Raw genomic sequence first — 23,082 nt, 5'->3', positions numbered from 1 at the left:
AGTTATCTGAGCCCCCACCTTGAGCATACACTCAGACACCTCCATGATGACTGTGACGCGGTCCCCTCGGTCCGTGACCTTGCACGTGTTCACGTTGACCTCCGTGTCGAAGAACTCTCGTGCCACGGCCTTCACTAGACCCTTGACGATCGGGTGCAGGCCCTTTCTTTCGCTGTGTGGGAAGTCAGGATAAAGAGGATAGAAGCAACAGGGGCCATTGGCAGATAACTAACTGTGAAAAGTTTGACCTTAAGTGCGAGATTATTCGTAGAAGAAAGGAAAGCGTGGATGAGGTGTTAACGAGGCAAAAGCTTGCTTCTGTTTTCGAGTGTTCTAGTGGTAGAGATACGGTTAGCCTAATAAACGGCCCTAAAAAATTATACCGCTGTACTTTGCTTTCGTAGCCGTCATTTGAATCGGTTGAGGCCTTGTGATTGCCGCTAAAATCTTTCCAAATGCAGAAGTTGTTTCCTTTCACAATTCCGCCAAGAAACGTAAAAGGCCTAAAACGCGAAAGTATGCGTTAGTTTCACTAATGACCTATCAGAAATAAGAAACATGGGCACTAAAACCGTCCCATAGTTCTAAAATTCCGTAGAGGCGCTCGTAACAACCGACAAATGACCCGACATATTATAAGATTACAAACGAACTTCTGTGCAAATGTTTTTTTTCGCCTCTATCCGTAAGCACTTCGTTCTCAAATATGCATGTGAGATTTTGCCTTAATGTGAGAGTAAGCCTTAATAACTGATTCTCACCTGCAGTAATGAAGATGTAGGCTACCCATTGGTCCCGGTGAAACCCTGAAGGAAGGCGCATTCATTCCTGGATAAGTGGACGCGAGGTGGTCGTGCAGGTTGTCGAGGTTTGTGAGGAAGTCAGTCAGGTTGGAGCCCAGCACGCGCAGGATGTGGTCATATCCGTGCTGCTGGCAAAAGTAGAGGAAGTGGCACCCGAGGGCTTCGAGGCAGGCGTCTGGGCTCATCTCTGAGAAAAATGTGTGACAGCGTGTTTATACCTGCAATGGCCAACGTATCATATAGCATGCTACGCTGAGTTTGGTGGCTCAGAATTTTGATTTAAGCTGGGGATACGTAACGCATAGCCTATTCAAAATGTTTTCTATATGCTGGAGCGAGTTTTTACGTGTGGATAATTCAACAAGCCACTTACAAATTATTTACTACGCCAGTTAAGTTATAAGTCCAATAACATTTCATTGTTGCTGTACAAATGTGTACTCTTGATGGAAAAAAGAAAGGTGTACGAGTTGTTGTAGTTGTTCTAGCTGTACGGGATTTAATAAATGAACAACCTTTCTCTTAATTAAACGGGAATTAAAATAAAACATTGTCAACGTACATTTTAACGTGCGCTCTAAATAAAACAAACGAATTCTGTTTGCATAATGCGGAGGTTAGTATAGAAGAATGAGTGTGGCGGTAAAATGAACAACACTTGAATAAGTACGCGTGAAATATTTTGAAATTCCTAAGGGTACTTTTGTATGCGCATCGTGACGACGAAAGAATTGACGACGAAACTCGGTACAGCTTTACGCGCTCGCAGTCTCTCTCTCTCTCTCTCTCTCTCTCACACACCACACAACACACACACACCACACAACACACACACACACACACACACACACACACACACACACACACACACACACACACACACACACACACACACACACACACACACACACACACACACCACACAGCACGCACACACGCACACACAGCACGCACAGCACGCACACACAGCACGCACACACGCACACACGCACGCACGCACGCACGCACGCACGCACGCACGCACGCACGCACGCACGCACGCACGCACGCACGCACACACACACACACACACACACACACACACACACACACACACACACACACACCGATAACGTCATACAATAAACGCGCCTTAATGCTCTCTTGTGGTTTGACCTCTAGCTCTCAAGGTGAAAACTGTAAAAACTGTTGAGTCGCCGACGGCTGCCCGAGGTAGCGCAGTGCAGCTTTCGCTTCAAAAAAAAAAAAATAAAAAAAATAAATAATAATAGTAGACTCAGCGACGAACACTTAAGCATGCGTATTGCAGCGAAAGCTTCATTACGCTACCTCGGGCAGCCGTCGGCGACTCAACAGTTTTCACTTTGAAAGCTAGAGGTCAAACCACAAGAGAGCATTAAGGCGCGTTCACAGTCCGACGTTATCGGTACGCGTTTGAGCGTCATCAGACGCCGGGCGCGTCGGAGCGCATTTGCCGTGCGTCCGGTTACGTAGACGCCGGGCGCATCGGAGCGCATTGGCCGCGCGTCCGGTTACGTTTGCGGCGCCAGTACGTCGAACCATTAGTCGAACTATAGCCGCTGTTGTTCTCGCCAACGTGACATAACGTGTGTGCGCGTTCGCGCTACATCGGACTATATTTAGGCCTTTACGGAGCCCTGAAAGGAGACAATGCCACCGTTGCCCGAGTAGAGTTGGGTCCCGGCTGCGAGTTGCAACGAAGTCTCACCACTTTACTGATCACCGCAGTGTCTTCATAGGCTTAAAAATGATAAATAAACACTGTATTCATTGCAAACATGTCTGCATATCATTGCGAAACCACACCTCGGCCATAGTTCGACAATGGCCCTGAAACGGTAGTGAAACTTTCGCTATCAACCAGGGTTGACCAAGGCTTAACCACAGCAATTTTTTGTTATAAGTGCGTCGCTGCGAAGTGACTGAGGTAGAAAATACTTCAGTTACCGAATTTATTTTTGCTGCAGAGCAAACTTTGTTAAAGTTTTAATAACGGTAAAGATAATAAAAGAACAACGCTACTGCGACGCGAATCTACCGCACCCGGAATTTCGTTTCCATGCTCAATCGCCCTCGATATATATACTTAACAGCACCCTTTCTTTAGGTGGCACTTAACTCATGAAGAAAAGTTGTCGCAGTTTCACCTGAAAGGTGAAGCATCAATTGCGATAGCAAATTTGTAGAGAGCTATACGGAGTAATGATGTTAGCTTTATCAGCTGTATAAACTTGGACATGCAGCAGCACCGGCAACGCGCAGAACTGTTGTCGACGCCGTCGGCGTTTTGCCCGCGTTCGCTCAAAATGCGTGCGGCGTTGGTGACTGTTGCCGGAGCCTCTGATATAAATAGGCACTTGGTGCCGCAGCTAAACGTCGCCTCCCTTCCCTCCCCCTTCCCCCCCTCCCCCACGGCCTCTCGCGCATCGGAAGAAGGCGCGTTTGCTCTACATATATGGTGATTGTAAAGGAGGAAAGAGACGCCTACTTCTGCAGCCCTTAAGGAAGCACGGCGCAGAACGCGCGTTTGTTCTCCGCCGTGCGTTCACTCCCCGTGAAAGAGCGCGTCCCTCGCGCCCATTCACTCGCACATACAGCGTTCGGTGGCGCGCGGCCACGATTTCATCTCCATTGACGTCATACGGAACCTCACGGCGACGGCGACGGCGACAGCGACGGCGACGGCGACGCCGACGGCAGAAATCTGCTTTTGAGTGTCCATATAATTGCTATCGCAATAAAATAATTATGCAAATCACCCTCTCAATTGCGAGCTTTCGACCTTCCTATTAGAAATGCAGAGTTGTAAAATTCACGCAGAGTTGTAAAAATATTCAATCAATTTTCAGACTAAATTTGCGTGCTGGAATAAAAAGCGAACAACTCTTGCCCCCGTTTAGCTACTTTTCGTGGTCAGGGGCGACCGGCATTTCATTTTGCGTGCAGTCTGATTGACCTCGTTACCTGAAAGAAGAAAACAACTACGCCGGCAGAGATGTTAATTTATGAATACATTGCGAATATCTCGTTGTGTTTCCGTTCCTGTGTGAGCCTTGTCAAAAGCTTTTCATTGAGTTTTTTTTAAGCTTATTAGCAATTCACTGCAGCCAGTCGATATCACTGAGCGAGGACTTCTGACGGGGCCCCTTTGTGCGAGAAGGTGCCCTTTGTGTCGGGGCTTTTTGTTACCTCAATTGCCATTCACGGAATTACATTTTGAGAACTCTTTGTTCTGATTTAGTAGCAGCAGTCTTCATGCAATTACTGTTCTCGCGCTTGATGGCAGTCGGCGGCGGGCAAGCAACGCTAATAATTTCTCGCATTTTTTGTCCTCATTGTAATATTTCAGCGCTGTTCGCGTACAAGGCGAGCTCTAGTAATTTTTGTCGGGCTTTTTGTTCTTGCTAGAGTGGTATTTCCGCAGAAAACTACGTCATCAGGCTTGTTTGACGAGGTTCATGTATGTATATTAGAACCAACAAACTGGGGCAAGCCAAGGCACAATGCTCTCGTCTAGATGCTTGACCATCTAACCACCTACATACGGCGCACAGGCCGCTCATTCTCCTCACATATTATTTGAGACAGCGCGTCGGCTCTCGCGATGGTGACGGCGAAAATGACCCTGCACTGTCCGTATGATTTATATCGCAGTAATACCAAATAAAATTATAGATGCATGCGTGCTGGTGAGTCGACACGTTCGTTCGGGCCGTTGCAGCGCTGTTTCGACGAACTACAATCGCACTTGCTGATAAGGGCATCACCAGTGCGATAAGTGGGCTCAATTAATTAAGTTATCGGCAGTGCTTCCCACTCTGCCTCATTGAGGAAACTTCTAACAATAAGCCTCATGCTGGGCTGTGTGGATGGTTGGGTGCCTAATTTCTGAGTATCAGCACGTTTGTGTGCCGCACTTACACCTGTTTAGGAAGGAACACTTCGCCAGTGGCAATGTAGGACTGGAAATGTGTATAATTTCGATAAAGGCAACAGTGGTGGTGCGTGTTGCCAGGTGGCTGACACTGGCCCCGCACTTTAATGATTATGAATCTGCCCGGCACTACGTTCTTTGGAGGCGGTGCCATAGTGCCTTCAACTGATAAAATTAATTTCTTTCATTTTGGATTTACCCATATGAAAGGTGCGCACTTTGATTTATTTCACGGCATTTGCTGCAATTAATGCACTTGGACATGGCTTAAAAAAGTTGCAGTGGCTTAGCTCGGCTATGCCAGGATATACGTAGCGTTAGCAAAGGTTCAGCTGATTATTCTTAGCTTTCCTGATTGTCTCCTACGATCAACCGCTAATTGCCAGGCAACTACTTCGGGATCCGATGAGTCAAGCTTCTCCGTTCTTCTGCGCTGTTGAGCAGCATTTGCGCTCTTCTTCTCCATGGCTATACCACACTGGCAAACGCCAGTCAAAAGCGCAGCGGCTCCAGCGCAGTGTCAGGGGGCGACTGCACAGCGAGCGCGCGCCGGCGCCAGTGCGTCTACCACGGCTACGTCACTCCTCTGGAATGCGCAGACCGGCGGCGATGAGTCGCGCGCGGCGGCGGCGGAGTGCGCGAGAGGTGCCGGCTCCGGTGGCTCCGGTGCGCAAGCCGTGTGACATCACTGATCCTTGCGCATGCGAAACACGGCTCTTGATGTGCCGCGCGAAACGGGCTTGGCTAGGCCAGTGTAGCTAACGCTACAAAAAAAAAAAAAAAAAAAAAAAAAAAAAAAAAAAAAAAAACTAGTTGAGAAAGCACGTCCCTGTGCAGCGCAATGTTTTAGCGCGAATAAGCCAACCGTTCGTCCGGATCGACTATCTTTAGTGGGGCCTCTTATCGATCCAGCATAGTGCTTATGTAAGTGATACCAGAGGAGACCACGCCGACACTGAGGCTAAATCGAACTCCTTTACCTTCCTGTATATTGTCCTACTAATGCACATATCATATGACATGGTTTCCTGCGCTTTGGCTTAGCCAAAATGTACGCGGTACAATTTCGCCATGTCCGCTGTCTGCTTTCCATCATGATGTGCATGAGGCCCAACTCTACGAGGGTCGTGCGGCTTTGCTTTAGGCCTGCTGTTGCATTTTAAAGCGTATAATGATGCGGCAAGAAATCATCTTTTGTGTGGGCTTTATACAATCCGAATTTGGTTCGTTTCGAGCCTGGCTTCAGGTATCGTTCGGTAGACTTATTGCGTGTTTTATTTTTTTCCCTACCTTAAGCGTAGTTATGTGACTGGACTCTCATTTTCAGAATATTTTACATGCCACTTTTTGTAAGCTGTCTATAGCGTAATTATGTGAGTGGAGTTTAAAATTAGGTGTGACTTAATTGCGTCACTTGACTTTAAGGTTGTGTGGGTTGAACTTGTTTCTTTGAGTTAATTTAAGTTTGAATGGTGTTTTATGTAAATTTTTTGGCATTCCTGTGGCCTGCTATTTGATGTAATTCCATGTGAAATGGAGCAGCCGGCGCCACACAAAGGCGGCATCTCCTAAACATCATCTGTTTAAAACATGAATTTTTTTCCTTTCGCACATAAGTCAAGTGGCAAGTACGTACGTCACTGTCTTGCGCTGTACCTAACCTCATGCGGAATAAGCTTTTAATCAGTTGCTGCCCATCTGGGCCCGAATCCCGTCCTTCACAAATGGTGAGGAATCAGACAGCGGACCGGCGCAGGCATTCACTTGCGCACCCTATGTGATATCAGTTAGAGATATCACCGAGTATTTAGTGCCTTGGTACTAGTGTGTCGTAAAACGCGTGCGCGCATCGATTGGAGGTTACTGCGAAGCCAACAGGCTTGTAATCTGGTAAAGAAAAAAAAGAAGCGTGCAGTCCTGCTCAGCTCTTGCGATAAAAAAAAAGAAAAAAAAAAGAGAAAGAAAACATACTCGTACTATCACGATAGAATGAAACGCAAACAACGGGACACATGCCTTTCAGCGCCTGTTGCGCCGTTTAACCAACCCGCAGTGCTGCACATGTGCAGTTAGGTTGCGATATTCGCTGCTTTGCCTTTTCTGATGCCATTCCTTTTCGCGTTACGTCAGTGGTCAGACCGATGCTCCGCCATCGTTATCTGTGGGATCAGTCGACCGTTAACAGTGGGTGATAAGAGTGGCGTAAAAGTCGAGCGGAAGGAATCGCTACAATATATAACCGGCTCAGAATTTAGGAAAGGATTAACAAGCACCAATACTAGGAAGCGAGTCAAGGAAGCAGACCACTTCACCAAGTAGATTAGCTTTACTCTGCGAACATCACAAATGATACACGAAATATAAGCGGACATGGAACTAGCTTCGGTGGCACCGCAATTGCTGGTCAGTCAAGAAACCTCTCGTGCTAATAGAAGGCTGCAAGCAAAATTACTCTTCAGGTTACCCGAACGCAGCTCGTAAGCTAAACCAAAGAGCCACTTGAGATGCTGGTGAAGGCATTGGTAGAAGTGCGCTTTAACAAACACCATGCAAAACGTAAAACCAAATTGAATTTGTTGTCACGTCATTACACAATGAAAACAAATAAACAACAAAAGCGGGGATAAAAACTATAATTGAAAGTGAACCATGCGCCACTCCTAACTTTGGCTGGACATGGCGAACACAATTTCGCAGACGTCCAGTGGCAAATTCATTATTGACTGGGAAGGAAAGTGGGCCTATTATATGTGAGCCTGCGTTTACGTGGATGATATTTCCGTGAAATCGTATGTGTCATCGCATCGCGCAGCCGGCTCCTTTAATTAAATTACAAGAAAGTCGCAGTTTCGCCCGAAAGGCGAAGCATCGATTGCGATAGCAAATTAGTAGACATCTATACGAATTAAGGATATTAGTTTTATCGGCCATATAAACTTGTAAGCATGGCATACTAACTCAATGAACAAGCACGGTGTCACGCGCACACAAGAAAACATGAACGCATCTCACTCGATGACCGCGGAAACGCGCTGTAGTGAGTAAGCACGGCAGCAGCAGCAGCGAGCGAATTGACCTTCGTCCCGCCGCTCGCATCAGCGCAAACTAAGCGGCGAAAACACAGCGCAAGGAGGACGGTGCCCCCGCTGCAGATGGCTTTCAAGATACAGCGCTCGCGGTGCAGAACGCTTCCTCCCACCGGAGCCCTGCGGAACCTTGCGGCCCGGTGGGCGCGTGTGGTCGTTCAGGTGGCGCGGAGTAATACACCCCTCCCCCCGCCCCACCCTCTCCGTACCCTCCTTCCGGAGTGTTGCGCGCGACTGGAAGACGGTACGCTTCCTTCCCGCTTCCCGCCCTTGCGTGCGCCGCGAGGGTGAGCCGCGATCGCCGGCTCACCCTCGCACGCGTTCCCTCGCACATAGAGCATACAGCGCGTGGTGACGATTTTATCGCCCATTGACTTTATTTATACCGAACCTTACAGCGACGGCGACGCCGACGGCAGAAATGCGCCTGGAGTGTCGATAAAATTGCTATCGCAGTAAAAGCGTTCTCGTTCGCTTATGTCTCACCAGTCTCGAAGTTTAAAGAGATTTAGACTCTTATTTTGAAAGTCAACCAAATCTGCGTTCACAGAAGTTGACAAAACACTATTTCGAGTGCTGCGGTGCTTTATCCGCCAGAATTAAAACGGTTGCATTTTTGGCATTCTCCGAGAACAAGAAAAAAAAATCGTAAATAAAACCGCCAGCCGACGTCTCTGGAAGACGCATTTCGCGCAAGCTTCGCAGTATTTGGAAATTTGTTGATAGCTTTGAAAATTGCTTTGAAATGAAAGAGTATTTCTGTAGCCACCTACCCAACTTTGGTCAGTTTATCTAACCTCGATATGGGGACCGCGTAAAAGGAAGTTGAGAAACTCTCGCCCCTACGAGGGATCAAGCCAGGGCCCGCAGCATGTTTCACTGAGATGCAACCATGTGCAAAGGGGAAGAAATGAGTGAAACAAAAGTATGTGCTCACCCAGCACTTCGGACGCCGACTGCACCAACTTGAAAGTGACATCGTCCTGGTACACTCGATGCATGAGGAACGAACCGCCGTGCATACGGATCTTGCTTTTGCGCCTGCACAGAAACGAAGGACGCACGATGAATTTCACATTCGCTTTGCATCACCTTTGTCGCTAACCTTCTAGACAGCTTTAAAGAAAATCAGAATAACGCAGTGGGGCAGAAGCGCCATAGTATTTCTGCGTCGCGGTATGCAGCCGGGAGCCGTGCAAACTTTCTTTCTGCCCCCCCCCCCCCTTTCCCCCCCCCTCCCCCCCCCCCCGTTTGTTTTGCTTTTCTTTTCTTCTTCTTTCTTTCTGTGTTGTTTGAGTGCAAGCATATATAAGTAAAGAATTCGGCGCAACGCCTTGGCTCCGTCCGGAAATTAAATCCCCTCCAGTGTTTCTTTTAGCGCGAGCCCCGTTCCCCTCCCCAAAGTGGCTCCAAACTTTTGCCCTTTCTCACATGAGCGAGGGTTTGTTCTAAATCTCTCTCCCGTCTTCTGCTAGTATCTACTACATGCTGGTACCTAGGTACGTACACGCTGCCCCCCCCCCCCCCCCCCTGCCACCTTTCCCACTTTTCGTTTTTATTACGGTAGATAACTACAGTAAAGGAAACATCTGGACATGTTTTATTTCTTCAAAGTTTCTTGCTATTCTGTCGCTTCGCTGCCTTATTCGTTGCTGTTTGTGAAGCACCGGGTGCCCGTGCTGTTATTCGCTCCGGTATTTTTTCCTTGCTTCTTCACTCCGCGATGACTAAGCATACAAGACCTAATTAGTTCGCCCAGCGTTGAATAGGTCCCGTCCCGTCGTTGCTTGTCGAGATTGCAGAACAATAATTTAAAGCGTAGCTCTGCCCGCAAGACATCCTCGGTTTGCGCTTTTTTCGGTGCCAGTTGCCGGCAGCCTATATTACGCAATACACACTGAGAAGCCTGCTGGAGAACACATCGTATGTCAAAGCTAATTTGACCCGGAAGCTTGCGAGCTTATGCGGTAATTCGATGCCCTTGTTGCCAGGAAGCTGTTCAATGGAGCTTAATTAAGGCAGGCGGGAAACAAAGCGCGGCAGTCTTTTGGAAACGAGAGTGGCGTAATAATTTCTAGGCGTTTGATTTCTTTGTTAAGCTGACGTTTTCAGGGTTCTGCCAGCGCCTTCCGCACTGCGGGAGGTGAGGATGGTTGTTGCTATTAATTACATGGCAACCAATGGTTGAAGCGGTGCTCTTAGAAAGTGGAAGATCTCGTTGAGCATTCTTTTGTGTTCACATATGCAAGGTACGCTCATTCATTGGCATCATAGGAGAAGAAGGTGTTGACACGCAGATGTAACGCCAGCTACGCTTGATCTCGAATTGAAATCTGGAGTTTTACGTGCCAAAACCACGATTTGATTATGAGGCACGCAACGGTTTGCCTAAACAACAGGCCGTATTGTCAAGCATATAGTTTAGTACAATAAACTATATGTACATCGCTTGTGGGGAAAGACGAGTGGAGATACAGTCAATGCACACACAACGACATTACAAACTAACAGTCAAAGCAATAAAAGGCGACATTGCAAAGAAATTGTCAAAGCAACAGTGCGTAGAAAAACGGCAATACCACGAAATACATACCAGGTGACAGATAGAAATAAGGAACACTCGAATGAGCAATACGCTTTTTACATTCGTTTACATTTGTTTTACGTTTGTACATACGCGTTCTCAAGTAATGTTTTTACAGTGCTATCGCAGCGTAATTTTGCATAGCTCTCATGAGCCACGGGTTTGATTCCGTTTAACTAATTGGTCTGTGCTCTAGTGCCATTAGCGACGATTTAAGTCAGTGCCTAGGTGCTTTATGGGGAGGGCATTCTAGACAAACACGTCTTCATGCTTCACGCAAGGCTAGGAAGGAAAGGGAAAACTTCGCTTTAAAGGAAAATAATAGAAAAATGTAATTCGACTGGAATTTTGGAATCAACCTTCGCAATACCAGAAATCCAACTCTCACCTTGAGAGCAGACTCGATAAGCCAGAAAAAGAGGCAAAACACGAGAGACCAGTGGCGACCCAGCCTTGAAGTTTCCGCACCAGCTCTCTGTGACGTCATAGATTTTGTGGGTATCTACTCGGGGCCTGGTTAATTTTTTTTATCAGTAAAGAATTAACTACACATTCTATTCAGAAAGAGCCAAAGACTGAACTTAACAAGTTTCGAGATGTTGTACTAAGCCAGAACGGCCTAAATACGAAAAGAAAATACGTCGGAATCTGGTGACGTCACTCACGTACCGGCACTGCGGTGTAGGCGCTAAACTTGAGCTATGACCTTAACTTTCTCTTCGAATAACGAACCCATTAGCGCTAAATCAACGAAAATGTAATTTTCAAGCAATACTGTATCAATTTAAACTGACTTACTGTTTCTCTTCAGCGTCCCATTAAAATAGAGAATAGTGGGATATATAAACGTCAAGCTAAACAAGTTCAAAGGCATGCACGCTGTCAGTCATTTGAAGTTCAGTTACATTATCCGAGAGTGCATAGTTTCCCTTTGCGTGCTGACCAGTTGCTGTGATGGAGCGATTGACCAGCCGGCCTTTCGCAAGCGTCCTCATATTTTGCACAGTAGCCACCCGGGGACTTATCCGGTTTACCTCCCTGCCCTTATCTCTTCGCTCTCTTTCCCTCTCGGTCCCTCTCAGGGCTCCACGATTAAAGTTTATAGAGAGAAAAAGAGCGAGAGAGAGAGAGACGACGACGAAACTGTCAGTGGTAGGTTATCGGAAGCGCCATTATTCATGCCGCCATTGGATAGCGGCCACGCTTCAAATGTCCGCGTGTCAAACACTCCCTGGCCGGGGCATGCACGGCTGTGTAAACCCGGCAGAGCCACCACAACGAGAAACATATTTCTCTAGCACGTTCCACCGCGACAGGATGACAAGAATTCCCGAAGGAAGCGTTCCCCTTTAGTTCTCTCGAATAGCGGCTTCTGCGGCGCGTGACACCTTTACGGCGCCACTACATCTTCGGTTCACGTATACCTCGGTGGCGTCAGTCTTTTTTCTTGTCCTCTTAAGGAGGACGCGGTGTAGTTGTTGTTTTTGTTGTTCTTCTGTGTTGCATTTCCGGGTTGCTTTAATCTTCTTCGTATTTGCTGTCCCATGAGGCTGCTGTAAATTTTGACACTGCCTCAAGTCTTTCTTGGAACGACTGAATCTATCTGAACGCTTGTTTCTTTCTCCTATTTTCTGCGGTCGTTACAGTGTCTGTTCTGTTCATTCTTTGCAGCAACAGTAAATCAAATAAGAAGTGTTTTCTGTTATGAATGGCTCGATGACAGTGTTCCGACTTTAATTAATTTCTTGTCTCATAGGCTCACGTATCTTGTATTTTGTCCCAAACGTAAAAAAAGAAAGGAAGAAAAAGAAACAGCTGACGTGACTATCCATATGGTGGGAGAAGTTACCTGTTGTATGCCATACGTGTTCATGTGTAGGTACCATGACACAGAAATACCCACAATTTCTCAAGAACGATTGAGAGAACGTTCAGTAAACTTAAGGTGGCTGCGCGTAAAGTTCAAAGACAAGACGTAGAGGCCGAAAGATGAAAAACCGTGCGTTGATAGAAAGGTCGTCAGTTCTCCTTGAGCGGTTAAGCGCAATGGTAAAGGATATGGTCGAAGCAAGTTACAAGAAGATATGTTACTCACAGGTGATAAAATGTTGTTGCACGTGGAAGGGTACATGTACACGCATGAAACTAATAACAAGATGAAGGCCAGCACACCAGGGACAGAAATCCATCGTCTATAGTGAGTCTGTATATACTTCTGCACTTCTCCTCCTCCCTTCTCCCACTTTGAGACTTACCCACCAAACTTCCATCTTCCACCAAACCATCTTACACACCAAACCAACGGGGCACGTATCTTGCCTGTCTCATGATCAAAACATCGTTTCAGACTTGCGGCTTTCTTTGTGCATGGTGTATGCGACAATACAGTTGTGTAGCTCCCACATTCACGAAAAGGCAGATCGTAGAACACGCAATTTTTATGGAAGTCTCCAGTAGAGAGACACGTACTTGATTCTTCGTGCAAAAGCAGAAAGGCAGAACCTCGCAAAAAGCAGGGCTGTAAATATATCTCAATCTAATTTAGCTGGAGCGAGAGAAGAGCGCGTTTGTTTTCCCTGGCGAACAGTTTAGCATTTCGCGTAAAGCACGGACTTGCGTCTAAAAGGAGAACGCTGTATTTGAACTGCTCTGTGTGTTTGGACCAGCCACTCATGTTAGGGGCGTGTAAGACTCACGCACAAACGGCTAAACACTACATAATGAATAAATCCTTCGGATAGCGGTGCGAACAGACCAAGGGGGGGGGGGGGGGGGGGTTGCGTAAGCTCGCCGTTGCGGCATGGTTGCCTCTATAACAGTTATCCATATTGCCACTTTTTCATATATTTGTTTATTTTGCTACTGTCATTTCATTTCTTTATTTGTTGCTGTAGAACACAGTGAAATGTGTATCGAGAAACCTCGGTATCTCCACAGCAACCAATTTACAACAGAACCGAAAACGCGACAAATCTGCTTCGCCCTGAACCATCCTCGGTGTCAATGTGGCAGTCCAATGAAACCCTAGACCCCGACCGCCGTACAAGAACCTCGAGTGCAGACCGGGGCTTGCGGGGGGTCATTTGTGGCGGGATTTCCTGCGCGAAGCGGTGAGCTGGCGCGCTGGGGCTCGTGCGCGTTTTGTGTTTGCACTCTACGCACGAGCGTCGCCTCGCCTCCACCGAGTTAGTATAGCGAATACCGCGCTTATTGAATATGGTAATACCCGCGGAAAGAAAGCAAAAAAAAAAAGAAAGAAAGAAAGAGCGTTGGCCTCGACCTTAGGGCTTCTTTTCCGGAGAGGCCTTCATATGAGGCGCCCCAGGAGAATAACCCCGTCTTTCCCGAACCCTACGGACTCTCTCCCCCAACCACATCCCTGTTCCCTCAGCCAAGATCGAAAACCCCGCTTTCCCCCATACGCCATGTCCTACTTCAGGCATGTTTTTAAAACATTTTTTACTGACATGCTAGAATGTTGGTGCACAAATACGGCGCCGGCTACTTCTTGCATAGCTGCCAACCTGTGTAACATTCCCGCCCACACGACAACAAAGCAAGAGGGTGGATAGTAAGTAGTCTTTTTTTTTAATGTTTGCTCTGAGCACAGAACGTTTCGCACATACATGCGCACTTAATTTTATTATCCTTTGCAGGCAGCACATCAGCAGTTGCAAACTTTGAACAGCAGACTCAAAACCAAGAGGTTGTTTTTAGACAACTCTATGGGCATATTCAACGACGTTGTAGTGTGGTTTCGCTGTCTTCAAGAACTTATGCGAATATAGATTTGTTCGAAGGAAGCTCCCTTTTGGCATATATGGAGTATTGGGTTCCCACAGAAGGGATGTGCAGGCACCATGACAACTGTCTGTATGCTATTTTTTATTAAATCTTGCGCGGCATCGACGCATTATCTTTCGTTAAACTTGGCGCAACATTCGTAAAATTGCAGAACTGTTTCAAATTCGTAAACATAACGAAAAAAAAAAACTCCCGAGAGTTGGCATCTATGTCCTTGTGTAATGAACGGGGGTCACAGTTTCACATATGGTTTTGTGCACTTTTGCACATTGTTTATAAAAGGATGTAGAACAGCTGTGGCACACCCAACACATTACAACGTAACACTCAGAACAACACTGTAACATTACGATGGAGGACAAAGAATAAAACTGACACACATGTGCGCAACCTGTGTGTCAGTTTCATTTTCTTTCTGTAATTTGTGTAACAGTAAAGCACTGTAAACAGAGCGATGTCTTACGAACTAGCCCCTGTCGAAGCCTTATTGAATTACAGTGAAACTCTCGTGGCAACAGCGTTAACAAAAAATCGCAATATCACGTAACATCTAAATAAAGAACATTATTACGATGCTTTTTTTTACATCCGTTTATAGCACTCAACTAGCCATATTTCTCAAGAAGTGTTCCTGAGTTACTCTCCGGCTTACCGTCGGGTAGCGGCTAAAAAGGCCTAAAGGGTGCTAAATATTGCTTGGACACGGTCAACTTCAGCCGTATTGCGAACTTTGCCATCTTGTTGCGTCTCATTGGCCATAGGGCTGATTTCTGGCTGGCCTAAAGCGTCATGCCTGCATTTGACAGTATTCAGAGCAGCACCCCTGGTAACTACCAAGCAGCAGTCGGCGCTACGCTTCCCGCACGGCTGTCACCGAGTGAAACGGGCAATTCTTCGCTGTCTAAATATAGAGAGCTGCGCCCAGGTGCCTAACGTATTTGCGACAGCTCATGTGATTTCTCACTGCGCTGCTCGGAGGATCGGCGCAAGTGTATTCTAATTGAAGCCCCACTTTCTTCAGCTTACCAGTTGCTGTAATCGAATTTGTCAAACGCGCTCGATTACTAGCAAGCTCGTTTTATAATTATTTGACGAATCAGACTAACAACCTGCTGTGTACGAAATGAAAACTGACACTGTATTCACCTATGTCTCGTTTCGATCTGTAAACCACCCTGTTTGGTTGCGCTGACCAGCCGAGACGTAGTCCCCACCCCTAGAAAAGAACACAATAACAATATGTAGCTTCAAATGTGTTGCTTGGATATCTTTATAAGGATGAGGCATAATTATACCCGAAGAAAAGCTTCTTTGTAGATGTGGGCGAAGTGCACCGATGATAAGAATATCCAATAAAAATAAAAGAAAAATTTCATAAAATAATTCAGCAATAGGTTTGTTGCCCGTGAGCAACATCGAGCAGTGTATCGAAAGTCAGCTTCACACCAAGCCATCTATATGGTTTCGTGTGGGACTTGCACAAACCGTTCACGTCGGATGTGATACAGATGTGTACATCGCATTTCCTCTATACACATTATCTGTCTGATACTTGTGTTATTAAGCATGAAAAGCTTTTAGCTCCCGTTGTGGGCGACCTTCAAATGACCTTGAGCCAAAAGCCAGAACCATTGTCCGGGCACGCAAACGAGAACATCTGGGCATCGTTGCGAGAACAAAACGAGATCATCCGGGCTACCAGTCAAAAGCTTAAAAAATGCGGTCTCTGGCCCCCAACCCTTTGTACAGTTCCGAATTACATATGCTAGTTACTGCCCAAACAAGTAACAAAAAATATTGCTTCCGTGTTCTTCTTAATGTTTGTTCACAATATCGCTCAAACTGTAAATTCTACTACGCTGAAGTTTTATTTGTCATTTCCAATAGCAACGTTCGAAAGGTAGATACAGGACACCATACACTTGATTGTGATCTTCTGGCTATAATTATGGCTATAATTCTACTATAATTAAAATGTAAATATTTCGACACAGATCCAGCCGATCGGCATCATATTTTATGGGGTTGCAGGAATAATCCTCCCCCAAGAAATCTCCTGCGGCAAGCTCCCTCACAGGAGGCGCGGGACTCCGTACTAAAATCCACTAACCCTCAAACCCAAGCCGGGCTGGCGGACTGGCTGGCGAAGGTCGCGGCCAGCTGGACGCCACCATATATAGTCCCCTCTGCCTGATCTCGACTGTCCCTCCCCATCCCCTTGTCTTCAATAAAGTTTACTTCCTCCTCCAGGCGTTTTTCTTCTTCTAGCTTATCTTTTGTGCCGCCTTTAGCCGGTTTTATTCTTCTAGCTGGGCACAGTCCATATGGATCAGTGCACAGTGTGGCGTGCTGCGGTGGAGTGAGGTGGGGTGTGCCGTTGCGAACGTGCACTACACCCATTTTAAGATTGTGGCTGGTATCATCTCCAACCAATCTGCTTTGCCGGTAGCCATTTCACGCTTACATCTACTATCGATTACGGGAGAGCCAGCAATTCTTTGTTGAACCGCATTCATTATAGCATATCATTATCTTCTCCCCTCTTGGCTAATTGTCATGAGGGGGGACAGCAATGCTGCCGGGTATTTCACATCCGCCTTTGTCCTCTGATCTTGCACGCTATCAAAAGAAAGCGCGTCGTGCGCTTAAACTTCTTCCTTGTCCTCTGTCCTTGTCACTCCTCATCGCTTAGCGATCTTCACAGATGGGGAGGTTGACCCAATATGCAAAAACTGCGACAAAAATGCCATAGCAAACCAAGGACACATCCTTTGGAAATGCGAGGGCCTTCCCCCACCCAGAGAGCTTCTGCCAGCTCCCTCTGAAACGACATGGGAGACCCTAATACGGTCTCCAGAAGAAAAGCTACAAAAAGGAATCATTGCCTGGGCGGAAGAGGTCGCCGCAGACAAGCGGCCATCTACAACGCCCTGAAATATCTCTTAATAAAGTTGGTTCCTCCTCTGTTCCTGTTACAATTCAACAAATAACGCTTGATGCCTACTATTCAGATATTGACCGAATACATTTAGCCCACACCTACTCAAATCCAAAATAAGGCAAAATGTTTTTTTTCTTGGTTTGTGGCATGTAGGCAACACTAATCCCTGTAGCGAACCATACTTAGTCGAGCTTGCAGTACAGTGCTTGTCTCAGGATTATTTGCAGATATTGGCTCGCTTCTACAGCCTGTGTCCTGATGGCGCATTCGGTCGGGGCATAGTTTTCGGAAACGTTAGGTTCCAGGGGCCGAATTCACAAAGGTTTTCGTTCACAAGGCCTGCTTTCTAGTGGCTGACCGCATTCGCTAATCATATATCCGACAACACAACTGGCTGGCATGCGCTGTAATGAACAGCTCCTACGTAATAACGTATTTGCAAATACGGACCCAGATGTGCTGTGCAGGATGCCCCGTGTTTCTCGCCGGCCTCAGTTTGTTCGATGGCAGTCAGTGAACAAAGATACAAAGTGTTACATTGGCGGCGGTCACGCCGCCTCTGACAAGAAGTGGTCCGTGTCACCATGCAGAACAGCCACGTTTATTTCCGTAGCGAATATATACTAAAATAAACGAGGGAAAGGGCAGGGGAAAAACAAAGGGAGAGAATGGTGCATGCGCGGTCCACACTTGCGCTTATCATGGGAAGCGCGTGCACCTGTAACACAAAGATTGCGCGGAACGCGCTTAAGCAGCAGACACTATAAGCATCACAGAACACGAGCGCACCCTATGCACGCCACATCCTCGTTTCAAACACGCAAGACTGGGCAATGTTACGCGCCTGCGCCTCTTATTGTTATCAACGCCATATCGCAATACCGTGACTGTCCCCCTGTCTATCTGAGCACTCGGCGCAAGCCGCTTGCCACGCATTTCAAGGGCGGGTCACGGGCGTGTCTCCTCTTTCGAACATTGCTGCTCTATATCCACCGTTTCCTATTGGTACAACACAAAATGTAATAAGTTGCAAATTATTTTAAAGCACATTCTGTGCACAGCTTGCACATCTTGCGATGCTTATAAACTACTGTAAAAGACTTAAAAATAAACCAAAAAACTATTTTTGTATAAATTACCTGCGCAGGTAATGCACTGGATGGAACGATAAGCAAATGAAGAAGGCACCAACTGTTTCACCACGTGTCTCCTTTTTCGGCCGCCCATGAGGTAACGCCCAAGTGATGATGATAACCCAAGAGTGAATCGAGATAAGCCAACGAAAATAGACGCGTGCCGAGTATTGAATTGTACGTCTTGATACCAATAGCTCATTCATCTGAGGGCGTCGCCGGAGCTCGCGGAGATACCGAAATTTGCAAAGCTAGGACCTTCCTGGATAGTACCCCACGTCCAAAACCGGCTGGAGTGGTCGTCTTTCTTCAGTCATTTGCTTATGGGCGTCTTGGTTGCTCTTACAGCGACAACATCGGGATGTTATTAAAGCTATGACGACGCCGCGAACACATATGAAAAAAGTCTAACATGCAAAGCTGTACAATGTGCGTCATGTTCCCACTTACGGGCTGGCGATAGATGATAGCAAATGTTACGTGGAGGAGCACGTAGGTTGCTGCAGTTCCTGAAATCGACAGACCTCAGTAACTCACTGCAGTCTTCACGTGCAGCTCGGTATAAACGCATCCTCAGGCTTCTTTCTTTCTTTCTTTCTTTCTTTCTTTCTTTCTTTCTTTCTTTCTTTCTTTCTTTCTTCTTTCTTTCTTTCTTTCTTTCTTTCTTTCTTTCTTTTTTTCTTTCTTTCCATCCCCTAGCCCCTTCTCCCTGTTTAAGGTATCAAACCAGATGTGCCTCTTGTTGACCTTCCTGCGTTTCTTTCCTTGTTCTCACTGTCTTTCTCAGAAGGCAGTCCAAGTGGCGCGTTTTCCCTGGCACGAGCGCAGACTAGTGCGTCGTGTTACACACTCAAGAAGAAGAGGGTGTCATGTACTAAACGGGCAACAAAACAGGCTCTAGACTCTACAGGAATACAATTATTAGGAATTGTGTAAATTGCCTTGACTTCATGGAACCCACTATGAATAGCCTGCGACGATAAATAGGTGCATAATGTTCTCCCCGAAATAATCATAATTTCATATTTCCCTCGTTGAACGCCACATTTCCCGTTATATCCAGAACTTTCACTCACTGCGTTCAATACCGCATGTAGCAGGTGGTACCAACGGGATCTAAAAATACCGACAGGTTTCTAAAAGGCCCCCTTACTTCAGACAGTATCGCAGGAATCGTGTGCCCACCCATATTCTGCGAGCACCATCATTCGCGACGCAATACAGCTCACTGGCCCGATGCGCAGCTGTCAGAACAAGTCGGCCACGGCTTCAGCGTCCAAGCCCTCTCCGACAGGGTCATCCTTTCAGGATAGCGGGAACGTCAAGTCTATGACAAGAGCTGTATCTTCTGCGTACGCAGTGGATCGAGACGGGGATATCGATCAATATAGAGAAGAGCGAGGGAGAAATGCATCTCTTTATGTCGTGCTGGTGTTCCGCCTGTGGCCCAGGATACAACGGGACAGCAGGATGAAACTACAACCAATGCCAACGATTTTTGTCTGGCTCGGTTTGTTGCACTACCGTTTCTTTGCGAGTAGACCCGCCTGCGTCTTCCAGATCTCATTAGCCCTGAAATCTCTGGGTCGTGCCTTCACACAAGCCAACCGGGATTTCCGGCTGAAGAAAGAGAAGAAATTATGAAGACAGTATGAAGCCAATAGCCGAAGGCTTCTAGAGACCTATTCGCCTTATTAATGAAATGATGTGCTTGATGGATTATATTTATTCAAGTGAGGATAGTTAGCGTTTATTATTTCGCTGCGTAACTCCGTAGAGAACACATCAGTTACTCATTTGGTAAACGAAGTATACTTGCCAACACAGCCACTACCCCTGACATAATTCACAAATAGCAGACGTTGGCCGGCCGGAAGAAGGGCATTGACACTTCTGCCACCTGAATGGGCACCTTCTGCCACTCCGTATGCGAAGCCAACTTACGACATCTCATTTTACACTGTCCCACTTTCAGTCTTCATCGCCACGGCCCCGGAAGACCAACTGTGGGCCTCCCAGCTGGCCGAGGACGCCGCCATAGCCCAACAACTACTGGCCGCCGTTTAGGTGGGGGCTTGTCCCCCTAGCTGCTGGACACTACATAAAGTTATCTCTCTCTCTCTCTCTCTCTACATCGCCATATTGAAGCTTTACAGAACGACATTTTCGAAAACCCCGATCACCTAGTAACGTTAGCCCTCTTCGGCGTTGCTAGCGTGCTGGCTCGCGCGATTTTTTGGGTGTCTACTTCTCCTTCGTATCTCTCTCCTCCCCCACCAGCGACCTTCGGTCCTCCGTTTTCTAAATAAAAAATTTGTTCATTCATTTCTCAACCCACCTAGAACTTGATGGCGAATGTAAGGAAAAGATCATGTCGGAAGCTCCGCGATTGTCTACAAGTTCATCAGATCCCTCGGAACATGCATCCAGAACACCATCGAGGCAGACGGCTCGCCAGGGTAAACGCCATCAGACACAAGCACCGTAACGACCCGCAGGAGCGCTACGTGGACGCAGCCAAGTATCCGGGCCGAAACGCCTTCGCCATCAGCGTCACAGACTACAGGGGAACGACACTGGCGTTGGCGACAATTCTCGCCAAACACGCGGACACAGCAGAGGAGGCCGCTATAGCACTCGCCACACATACAAGCGAGGATGCCATAGTGGTCTTCACCGACTCTCAAACGGCGGCACGCAACTACATGAAGGCCCGGATCTCCGTCAAAGCGATAAACATGCTGAAACGTGGCGACACTGCTCCCCCTACACCTGCATCATGGGGGTTCCGGGACATGAGGGACTCGAGGGGAATGAAGCGGCACACACCGCGGCCCGCGCAAGCGTCAACCGGGCCTCCCCGCACGAGATTCTCGACATGTCCCACCCACCCAAATCAGCTGAGGAAACGGAAACAATACCGCTAACTTATCAAGCACTACTGCAGCACTATCGGCTTGGACGCAGGGCATACCCTCCACCACATCCAAAACTAACGAGAAACGAAGGCACAGACTACAGGCGACTCCAGAGCAATACCTTCACCCACGGAAGCTTACTGCATCATTTCCACCCGACGCTATACAGCTACACCTGTCCACACTGCAACGTGCCAGACACCCTGGCGCACCTCCTACTGCAATGCAAGCACACCCGAGCAAGCATCACAACGACACAACCAATAGCAGCAGACGCAGACACAACCCTCCTTGCAGAGACGTGGGAGGCTACGATCTCCAAGCCGGACCTGGTCGACCAGCGCGAACTCGTCGCCCAGGCCCGGAGGGCGATCCAAGCCAGAGGGTTCCTGGAATAAGGGACCCTCCCACCTCGACTGCCAATTCACTGCTTCAAATAAAGGTTAATTAATTAATTAATTAATTAATTAATTAATTAATTAATTAATTAATTCATTCATTCATTTCTCACACTCCCAATGAGTTTACTATGGCTTATTTTGCCGTACTGATGGTGGCCAACGTGTCTCTTTGCGTTACTGGTTTTAAGATGAGCCCGAGAACTTGATCTGTAGGCAGACACCACCGCACAAGGCTATATTTAAGTGGCGAAGGAGGGACAAGAACTGGCTTTACCTCTGCTTGTAAGAATCTGCGGTAGCTTCTACTCCACGAAATTATGTTCGACACATCCTTGCATCTAAATTTTCGACGACAGAAGAAAAGCAAAGAGCTCAAGCCCTGAACAAAACCCACTGGTCCAACTTCGAAGCAGCATACGTCGACACTGCCCAATATTCCTGGTCACATAACACGTACGCAATCAGCGTAATTGCCCTTCCCTAGATCAACAACAACAACAACCACAACCAACCTGCGCCCTGATAAATAAAAAAATCACCAGCGGATGTAAAATATATCAAGAAAAAATGGTAGTCTCACCGGAAAATGTACGGGCGCGGTGGTCTTCCACGCTGCGCAGCTCAGAACTCCAAGACCAACTTTGGGCCGTCCAGCGAGCCATGGATGCCGTGCGGGAGCAACAGCTCCCGGTGGCCATCTAGGCGTCCCCAGGCCCGGGCCTCCCAATCACCGGATTTCAAATAAAGTTATGTTTCTCGCCCCCCCCCCCCCCCTTCCCCTGTCGAGAAAATGGGGGTGGGCGAAGCTTGTCGTGTGTGTATCTGACCGTCGTGGTGATTTTGTTTCTTTCTTCCTCTCTCTCTCTCTTTCTTTCTTACTATCTGTCTCTATGTTTATTTCTCTCTCTTTCTCTTTCTTTCTTTCTATCTTTCTCTATCTTTCTCTCTTTCTTACTGTTTCTCTCTCTCTTTCTTTCTTTCCCTCTCTCTTTGTCGCTTTCTTTTTTGTCCCTGGTATGTGCCATTGAGCTAGTACCCTTTCTGCACTTTCCCCAGGATCGGTCCACTTTTCAGCGTGAGACCACCACCACCACCACCACCACCACCGACACTTGTGAGCCTATAAAGCTTCGCTTAATGAGGACGGTCGGTTCTGTCCATGTGCTCAACTCGGCGGAGGCAGAGGAGGCGGCCATTGCCTTCGCTGCAACGGCTGGATTTACCACCCTATAATCAGCAACTCAAAGAACGCCATATCCAACTTTGCACGCGGAATCGTTGCCCAACCACGCTGCGAATACTGCACCTGCCTAGTCTCCCTAAAACGACAAGATAAGGAAGAAGATGCAGCAGTCACAGCGTAAGCTGGTGGAGCGGCTCACGAGTAGCTCCAATTTCGGCACCACGCACAACAGGGTCTTCGCGGCAAAGTCTCTTCGCCTCGTTTCGACGAGAAC

At 47.3% G+C, this 23,082-nt stretch overlaps 1 protein-coding gene across 1 annotated transcript in view; it reads right to left on the bottom strand.

The window, feature by feature from the left end:
- The window catches only part of LOC119448694 (guanylate cyclase soluble subunit beta-1-like), a 193,592-nt gene that overhangs the window by 43,764 nt on the left and 126,746 nt on the right, over positions 1-23,082 (bottom strand). The window contains exons 3-5 of the mRNA XM_049665719.1: positions 8,782-8,885; positions 762-990; positions 19-172 (exon numbers count right to left, since the gene is read on the bottom strand). Of these exons, the coding sequence (XP_049521676.1) occupies positions 19-172; positions 762-990; positions 8,782-8,885 (487 nt within the window). The remainder of the gene's footprint in view (positions 1-18; positions 173-761; positions 991-8,781; positions 8,886-23,082) is intronic.

This window comes from Dermacentor silvarum, chromosome 4 (genome assembly GCF_013339745.2).
Source record: "Dermacentor silvarum isolate Dsil-2018 chromosome 4, BIME_Dsil_1.4, whole genome shotgun sequence".
In the NCBI taxonomy this organism is placed as follows: Eukaryota; Metazoa; Arthropoda; class Arachnida; order Ixodida; family Ixodidae; genus Dermacentor; species Dermacentor silvarum.
This window is presented reverse-complemented; position numbering and strand designations above follow the sequence as displayed.